Genomic DNA, 9,652 nt, shown 5'->3' with positions numbered 1-9,652 from the left:
ATAAGGAACAAAGGATTATATAGGAGAAACAAAGAACAAGCTTTTGACTATTAAAGGAAAAAATAATATAGAACAACATTCTGTACATACGATGATGGAATTGTGGGAGTCACATCAATTCACCTCTACTAAAAAGCTCAGCTCTATCAATTTTCCCCCACCCCCCTATCCGCCAGCTCTCCCGAGAGGTTTCAAGGTACCAGATAGCTCAACCAAGCCTGTATCCCATGTATTTTGTTTTTAGAAAACGGAAAAGACAGACAAAAAATCACTTTCACTCATCATAGTACCCTAAATTTACTGGAAAAATTGCAGCAGAACAGATTGCAGAACTTCAACGTGTTTCTGACATCTGATTCACCAACACAAACTAGGTCATAATACAAGGCACCAGCGGAAGATGATCAGCTCATGCAGAAAGGCAGCCAGTGCATCAGAAAAAAATCAAATGCAGTAGAAAGACTACGCGTCAAATAAAAGATCCCTCTCTGCCAATACAGATACAATACTGTACCATTATGCGCCTCGAATGGTGTCCACTCTGTCGATGACATCCAAAGCTTTGAGTCGGTCAATGTCAAAATCGATCACTGGAACAGAAGATGGTCTCCTTATAGGAAAGGGGTCCTTCCTGGTTTCTCTTATAGGGGAATGGTTACTACTCTTACTCAGCCTATGGAACTTGCTCAACCTTGTTCTTGCTGTATCGAATTCTTGAGACTTGCTAATTCCAGGAGTCAGTTTTCTCTTGCTTACATCCCGAAGCATTTCTTGGTCTTCAACAGTTAATGCGGGAGACGGAGAACTTGGCTTGTGTGTTAACTGATTCATCTTTTGATTAGGGTAATAGCTTGGAGATTTCACAGGAGATCTAATTCCACCGTTTGGAGCATTTCTTGACAGAGTGACAAGATGATGAAGCCACACCACCAGTTCAAGAATATACGCTTCGGTTTTCTCCTTATCGGCATGATAGAGTGTCTCAATTCTAAGTAGATCAGTCTGGCCAGCAGGTTTCCTGTGCATTTCAGACCAAATGAGTATACATGCTTTCCATAAAACTGGTTCAAGCAGTTAAGAACAAGTTTCATTCAGTTGAGCTCACCCGGTATTTGCCCATTCTCCAACCCATCCAAAGCCATGGTGGGCCCTGCAACAATTTTCATTAACACTGTGTAACAATGATGGAAATAACAATCTGAACTAGAACAGTCAAAGGAGAGAATAGTTGAAATACGCCAAGGTATAATGTTCAATTTAGCTCATGTAAAATCTATAAGGACAACCTCCAAACAAACAACCCCCTGAATTAAGAGTCTCAAGAAAACTCAAATTAGAATTCCTTTTACCAACTAACATAGTATAGCTGACCAGAAAGTACCTCAGACTAAGAAACATATGAAGAATCATGGCAAAACTGTAAGCAACGAATAATACATTGTAAGGCATCGTATTTTTACTTGGTTGTATTGGTTGCCATGGGAACAAGCCACTGCAGTGTTTTCTCCATTTCAGCTTTGATTTGTTGCACAGTTAACTGCACCAAAAGAATATTTAGAATGTTACTAACATTCAATTACCTAGAAGGAAGAAACTTGCACCCCCTTCCCCCCTTTCCCCACACACACAAAAACCTTAAACGAGAAAACACCTCTTCCTTGAGCTGGAACGATTGCAGTTTGAATCGCAAAGCTGACTTTATGCTTGGTGGCAACCCTTGGTATAAAGCATCTCTTGTATTTGGGGGAACCGAACCTGATCGAGTAACCTGATCATGTAAAATGTGGTACTCTCATTTTGTATTTTCCAATTAGAAATATGTCAACAAATAACTAAATTTAAAAATATTTTTTTAAAATGTTCTGACAACCTAGTAGGTTAACATGGATGCTACTCCAAAATACCAATTAGTTACAATTTCAGCAAGATTATAAAAACTGTAAGCCATATGATCCCATTACTTAAGGGACCTTTACTGACTAAAGAAACAATGTATTTGGCTGTCTAGTGAGAATCTTTTAAGAAAAGTATAAACCTTCAAGAATTTGAGGCAGTCTCCAAATTCCAACATGGGTAATGATTCACCTAGAGTGACCAACAATTGACTTCCAAACATTTACAAGTGTCAACTATGAGGCATATTAGCCAGCTATGCACGAGGACCAGAACGTTTGGGGTGACAAAGAAAAGATTACATCTTTATTCAAACAAACAAGTCAAAAAATCAAAATCAAATAAAAAAGAAATAGGGTGCTTAAGTTGATGTGTAATAGGCCCACCTAATAATAATCCAACATCTTTGGACAACAACACAACAATAATTACGCCTCAATCCAAACAAGTTGGGGTCAGCTATATGAATCCTCATCAGCTATGTTACTTCATTTAAACTCATCTCGCGCCAATATTATACAAAATATTATTTAAAAAGTACTAGAAGTTCTTTATATTTTCCACTGACATATAACTCTCTGAAAGGCTAAACAACTCCTCGAAAAGCATAGGACATAAAACAAAAGTGCCAACATGACTAAAACATATTCTCGACTAATAGGTCTTTCCTATAGTCCTATATATATATATATATATATATATATATATATATATATATATATATATATTCCATTGTGCTCTATCCTTCGCTAAGTTTGCATGGATCCTAAGAAATTGTAGGTCCTTCGAGAAAATTTACTTTCGAGTGATTTTAGGTCTACCTTGTCCCTTTTAAACAAACACCTTCACTCCTCATGGTTTCACATCTATAAACCAGTGCATCTTGGCAGCCGACACAAGACATGACCATACTATTTCAAGCAGCCTTCTCTGATTTTATCCTCGATGTGCACTACTTGAACGTTCTAGCGAATTTTGTCATTGCTAATCTTGTCTAGCCTTGTATGACATCACATCCATCTTATCTATGCAATATTCATCTTGTGGATGTGTTGGACTATAGCAGCCCAACATTCACCCCCATGTAACATTGTTGGTCTTATAATTATTCTATAAAATTTACCTTTCACTTTCACTTTAGTAGGCATCCTTATAACATAACACCCCCGTAGCACTTCTCATTACGAAAGGATGGGTTGGCTCTGATACCACAGTAGCGCTTCTCCCTTTTAACTATCTGACTTTGATTCTATTCTATGTGTAACGTCTTCATCTAAGAGTAAGTGGATGAAATAGTGAAAACCATGAACGCATTTAGAGTAAGAATTCAAAATTCAAATGCCTTCTATAAAGAATCAACACCTTAAAGTATTGCTTTCTAACAATGAGCAAGCTAATCTTGGGACTTCCATTTATCGCTTTCAAATTCTAGTCATGATATGAATTTCACAAATTCAATGGCAATTTGAATATTCTCAATGTGGCAGATTGTGTGGCATTTGTTTGTGGTCCCAATTAATGCACCTCCATCCTTCATTGTAAGTTTGTAACTTCAAAAAGAGATGAGAGAATACAGCTCTATGAAAGAAGAAAATGAGATGAGAGCATATATATTGGGATTAAGATGATGATCAACTGAGAGTAAACAGAACATTAACGAGGAAGATAAATGTTCGATATATTTATGACAAGAAACAAAAAAAGGTATTTTAGCTTAAGGGGGAATTATATCCACTTTTTTCCACGTTCCATAAAGGATATGAATGAAGGCAAAAGATTTAATGAGAGTGTCAACAATGCAGCTTCTCGAATAATTGTATGTGCATAAGATGCTTACAAGTGTATCAATCTGAGTAATGATATTCGCATAATGTAATGCAAGACCAGCAGATCCTAATCTCTGATGGTTGTTTTTTATTGGTCGGTCTCCATCTGCAAGGTTCAGTAAAACTATAGCAATCAGGTCAAAAAATTTATAATTCGGTAAAACAGTTTTGTATAACAGGCCAAGAACCATGATAAAAAGTTAAGTTGAAGTTTCAAATGCATTACCAGTGCTGCCAAATGCAGCATGGATCTCCAAATGGAGGAAGTGAACAATGTCAACGAGCTTTTCCATCACCTTCAATTATGGCAAAGCACATATTAGTACAGTCAATTGAAAGGAACCTCAATGGTTTTTCTTAAACAAGTCCACCCATCTTGTTCAGCAAGTGGAAACCACATTACAAGTATTGAATAATAGAATAAATGAGAACACAAAGCAGCACTAACTTGCTACCTCTTCCAATACCCTGGACCAGAGAGACTTCTTTTTCAAGCTTTTAACATGTTTCTTTTGACTTTTCAACTCTGCTCTCAAAATTGCAAGGCTATCTCCTGCATATTTATACGTTAAAACAGTATTTAAAAAAACATAAAAAAATAGTATGAAGAAAATAGATACAAAAGATAAAAGTAAAAGAAGATAATGCAAGAATAACCAAGAGGAAGCTGGATAAGGAAACAAAGGTCTCACGTCCCATAGAATCACATGAAGTTGGAGAAACAATCTATACACCAACTAAAAGTACGGAATAGCCTCAACAACTAGAATTCCCTTACACAAGGCAAACAAAAAGTTAAAGTAACCACTCCAGAAAACAATGTCCTAAATGCTGTCGGGAATCAGTAAGACGCCTGCATAGCGTACATGCTAGTTTCCTATAGACTTAAGGTCTTTTTGGTTTGCATTAGTTATCAAATTTGATGATGATTTTTTACCAAATATGATTGATATTTTGCAATCAGATAGAAGATCTGATTTTATTAAATAAGAACTAAACATTGCTTTGATGAAGAGTAGGTAGTTTGCCTATGACCTATCTCGGCCTCCCACTGGAGCATCTAGCAAGGAGCGGACAGTATAGGACCATGTGATTGAAAATTTGAAACAATTGAGAGAAAATTAGAGGGATGTCAAAAGAAGGAAAGAGATAAAGATCAAGGGCACTCTCTTGAGAATTTTAACGGATTAATATTTAGGTATATATACCATCTCTTTTTTTGTCCTTTCAAACAAAGAAAAGTGACTAAAGTTTTTCTCTTTAGAATCGTGTTACGTCTAATTCCTATCTAGCTATAAAACGACGACAGAGTCTACCTGTTCAAGATTTCTCCATTAGGATATTTGTCGCACCCCATGGAAACCCCAAGAAGGAGTGCTCCGTCTAGGCCCACAACACCTCAAATGTTGGTAAGTTACTAATGACATGACAAACTGGAGGCAGTTCATTGTAGAAAATAGTTTATATAAACTTTGAGAATGAATTATTCCTAGACAGATCAGCTGCTTTAAAATAGAAGCTAAAAACACAAAGAGAGTATCTGTGGAGAGATGACCTCTCTGAGTAGCATTTGAAGTATCCTCTTCTTGAACTTTACGTCGACAATCTTGCTCAATTCTGTCCAATGCATGCAATTCATGGTACAGTTCCTGCGAAAGGCATAATAATTAAAATTAACTAAGATCAGATAGTCTTGTCTACTTTTTTCTTTTACTTTTTTCGAAAAAGAAGAATTTAGCAATTGCGAGAAAGGTGTAATGCAACGAGATGTCTTCGCTTTCATAAAGTGTTAAGTAATAAGAAGGCAACAATGCTTGCACTCCAAGCATCCATGATAAGCATGAAGCTATTAAATCCCATTAAAATAGACAAGACTAATCTGCCATAGCGAATATAGAACTGACCTGTCCCGAGATGATCAAACAAAATTTTTGTAAGTTAGAATTGAATTTAATGGGCTTAATTGTAAAGAAGCACTCATTACCGACCAGATCCTGGAACAATCCATGAGAAACTCTTTAAGACAACTCCCATCAAGCATTTCTGCTCCTCGCACCCCCTCATTGCTATTGCACCAACTAACTCATTCTATCACTCTCTCTCACACACAATACATAGTATCATGGACTAACTTCTCAACCCATAACCCCATGGTCACCCACTTCACTGACCACTAGGATTGGATGCGCATTTGAAGGGTTGAAATACTTGTTGTACAGGTCAGAGGAACTTCTTTTAATTGTTGGAATACATATGAGATTCTGCATTGATGCTTTTCATGAAGAATAAGTTTTTGTGTGAAGTTCTCTACTTTTATATCTATATTGTATACCAGAGCCCTTCACATCAATAACTTTATTTTAATTTATCAAAGAAAATGGAAAGATAATGAAAGAAATAGGAAAAAAAAGAAGAAAAAAAGGTCGAGAAATATAGAGGTTGAGATGGAACTTACAGCTGAATACTGTACCAAGGTCATTAAATGCAGCATCACAGACTCGGCTTCTTCTTTTAATTGTTTATGAGGTGTCAATTCTGATTCCAACCTGAATGTAATGGAATGAACTACAGATGATGTGAAAATTCATTTCCGAAGCAGTAACAACAGAGCTAGCAAAACTGGACTAATGTTAGTTTTAAATACTTCTCAAAGTAGCGGTCTAAGTTGTGCCATTGAGGATCTTTGCAACTATTTCCAAAGCGAACCACTTCACAAGAGAATATTTTCAGCTCATCCCTGTCAAATTACAACAAGCATCTCAGTGTTGAGCAAAAAGAAATTGAAAGTAGCATGTGATATATGAATGTTCATGCAAAAAGCTATTTCAGACTCTTTAGCACCTTTTGTCTGCTGCAGCAATTCTCAAGAGTTCATCCATATCTTTTGATATCAACCGCTGCACACCTTCAGAAGGGAGCACCACCTCCTTCAAATGCTTAATGTTCTCTTTTGAAAGGGAATACATAAGATTGGCGCCCTTGACAATTGTATTTGCCACTTCAAATGCCAAAATTGAAATTTTATTTCCCTTGGTTGCCATGCTGGACGCAAAGCCACCACTTAGGCTTAAATTTGTCATGCTGCTACCTAGCGTGTCCAACACATCTACTGCCTTGCCAAGCCCCACCGTACCAGCTCTGCCCAAAAGTGAACTCACTTCTGAAACCTGTCAAGCAAATATAAAACAATTAGATATTACCATTTAGAAACATAACCAATAATTTTAATTGTTTGGAAATTAATACTCTGAATAAAACAAGAATTATTGCCAAAGGATGTCCAAAATAATCCTGTATGTACGTGTAAATTATATCGCCATCAATACCAAGTAAGAGTAAAGTAGCAGTGCAGCATCTTAAGTCAAAAAGTATAAAGAAAGCTGACCAGGGGATTTTATTTGATATGGAAGATTTCCAGATGGTTCGGGTTGCCATGTGTGATGCCTCACACCGTGAAGGAGGCACTGTTCAGCTGGGAATTTAGAAGACAAAGGAGAAGACGAAGAGTGTGGGATGTTGCTCCGCTAGTACTCAGGTTGGTTACATGGAAAGAGATAAATAGAAGACCTTTTGAAGGGAAGGAAATGGTTTTGTACTTTGAGGAATAGCCTCTTGTCCCCTTTTTTGGTCCACCCATGTGATTCCAATTTGTATAGACGATTGGTGTCTTTCATAGAGAGTTACATTTCTTTGTAGATTCTCTACCTTTTACCACTTAAATTCAGGAGTTTTTATCATTCACCGTTGTATCTTCCTACAACCTATCTGACATTTGGTTATTGTCAAGACAGTAAAATTGAAATATTCTACATAATCACAAATATAATGAGGGGAAAAGGTAAGAAGCATCAGGTTATAGTCAAAGGAAATAACAACGAATAGGGTAACCACTCACCTTTGCCATGGCAACTTGCTTTGACCTTGTTGATCTGGTTTTATTTGATAAAGCCCTAGACAATCGAGGAATTCCATCATTGATATCATCCATATCAACCCCATGAGAAACTGCATTCAACTCCGGAAAAGAGAATGCTAGTTCACTCGGTTGTTTTTCTGCGCTTTCGCCCGGTGGAGATTGCATAGACTCATTATTAGCCTGTGTGGGCAACCTATGCGACTGATAAACTGTTCCAGCACCATAATTAAAGTGGCCGTTGACATGTGGAAGGCCACGACCTGTTGTATTCTCACTGGTGGCTCTTCTAGAGCAGAGGCCACCCATTGCCGTATAATGACCTTCAACCTACTTAAACCTCAATGTTTCCATCAAGATTTCAGTCAAAATTATATAAATAACTTAAGAAACTGCTGCAGCAGAGGACTGATCAAGGAAGCCACTTCAAGATTCTGTGCTCGAATGGGTCTAAATTATACCAATCAGATACTCGATATCAGCTACATGACCAAATTTACGATGGTCATCAACGTCCGAGCACAGGTACTAACTAAGTCAACTGACTCAAACCTGCAAACCATAACATAAGAAAACTCAATGTCAAAAAGCATATCCCCTTATCTCAATAAATTGGCAATAAAGTAATGCAACCACCCCCCCCCCCCCCAAAAAAACAATTGGAGGAAATACTCAAAAATCAAACTTCAAAGCATATTCAAACAAAGGAAATAAATACAGAACAAGTAATGGAATCCAAATGGAACAATGTACCAGATAATTATTGCTAAAATTAGAGATTAGCAGACGATTTCAAATAACACCACTATATTGTCAGATGCCTCACAAGAAGCACTCTACTTGAACTACGTATAAGTCAAAATTTTAATTATCTAACTAAGTTTGCACTCACTGCCACAAATTAGCAGGCAGCTACTGATATAAAATCCTAGATCCGCGTATGTAGCATGAACTATACAGAAGCAACTGAAAACAAGTAAAAACTCATAACTTGTCTCATCAGTCAGAAGAACAAAAAAAAACACTTACATACTACATAATTACATAAACACAAACAGTTGTATGCAGATGCTAAAGAAGTTACAGAAAGAGGCAAAGCAAACTTACCAAGTAAGAGAAAAAGATAATAAATTGGATCTGAACAAAGACACAACAGATTCTAAAATCTTTAACCCCTTTATCAACAGGAACAAGATACACTTGAACAAGGTGAGAAATTAAGGGTAATACAAGTGATTAGTAGATTTATTTTTCTTGAATTTTTGGAGAGTATGAGGTGGGGAAGGGGAAGTTGAGACCCCCAAGTCAGACACGATAGAGTAGGCAAGGTTTCTCTCTCTCTCACACACACACAGTTACCTATGTTCTTGAAAGACTAGTGACACTATCGAGTAGTAGGGTGGTGCCTGCTTGCTAACTATCGTCATTGGAAAAACAAACTTAATTTTGGCCTAAATTCTAAAATTAGTTATTTTAAGAAGTGTTTTTCTCAAAATTATTTTTCAAAAAAAATGGTTATGGTGATAAGAAGTTTGTGTTTGACTAATTAATTAGAAAAATACTTTTGAGCAATAATTAGTATTTGGACAAACTTTTAAAAATTATTTTTAAGTATATTTTTCTCAAGTGATTTTTACCTTCCTATACAATATTTAAAAACTTATTACCCACTACTCAAGTTTCAATTTAATTATATTGTCGTATACAATTTACCAATTATACAAATAAGTTTTAAATAAGTATCCATTTATATTATAAATCGAATAAGGAATATCAGTTATTTCCTTATCCCTTTACACTTGTCTTCTCTCTCTCTATTCGTCTCTCTAATCTCCTTCTCTATTTTTTCCCCCAATTTTTCTTCATTTGATGTTCTCTATTATTTTATGCTTTCTTGTTGTATAGAGTTTTAATGGAATTCATCAATGTATTTTAATCGTTTTAACTTAGCAACTTCCTTTTCATGTTGCACAATTGGTGTTCAAATTAAAATTGTCAATCAATAAATTTTGAGGGTGTT

The 9,652-nt window shown here is 36.2% G+C and overlaps 1 protein-coding gene across 1 annotated transcript; it reads right to left on the bottom strand.

Annotated features, from left to right (window-relative positions):
* Positions 1–41: 41 nt before the first annotated feature.
* Positions 42–9,011, bottom strand: LOC104117729 (protein PSK SIMULATOR 1-like). Its single transcript, XM_009628815.4, has 13 exons — positions 8,740–9,011; positions 7,615–8,184; positions 6,561–6,886; positions 6,364–6,456; positions 6,175–6,265; positions 5,275–5,368; positions 4,175–4,272; positions 3,946–4,015; positions 3,731–3,825; positions 1,652–1,768; positions 1,461–1,537; positions 1,106–1,150; positions 42–1,018 (listed from the first exon to the last, which is right to left on the bottom strand). Exons 2-13 carry the CDS (start codon positions 7,939–7,941, stop codon positions 517–519), a joined length of 1,935 nt encoding a protein of 644 aa, XP_009627110.1. The 5' UTR covers positions 7,942–8,184; positions 8,740–9,011; the 3' UTR covers positions 42–516.
* Between the last annotated feature and the right edge of the window lie 641 nt (positions 9,012–9,652).

Source organism: Nicotiana tomentosiformis, chromosome 6, assembly GCF_000390325.3.
Source record: "Nicotiana tomentosiformis chromosome 6, ASM39032v3, whole genome shotgun sequence".
NCBI classification, from domain to species: domain Eukaryota; kingdom Viridiplantae; phylum Streptophyta; class Magnoliopsida; order Solanales; family Solanaceae; genus Nicotiana; species Nicotiana tomentosiformis.
Note: the sequence above shows the minus strand (reverse complement) of the source record. Positions and strands in the feature narration are given on the sequence as shown.

What these genes read in the sequence shown, in the direction of transcription:
- LOC104117729 (XM_009628815.4), bottom strand. Translation starts at nt 7,941, where the DNA reads ATGGGTGGCCTCTGCTCTAGAAGAGCCACCAGTGAGAATACAACAGGT. An exon ending in ATGGCAACCAATACAACCAA is followed by an intron (nt 1,151 to 1,460) that starts GTAAAAATACGA and finishes AAATTGTTGCAG; the next exon opens with GGCCCACCATGGCTTTGGAT. An exon ending in GGAGAATGGGCAAATACCGG is followed by an intron (nt 1,019 to 1,105) that starts GTGAGCTCAACT and finishes TGAAATGCACAG; the next exon opens with GAAACCTGCTGGCCAGACTG.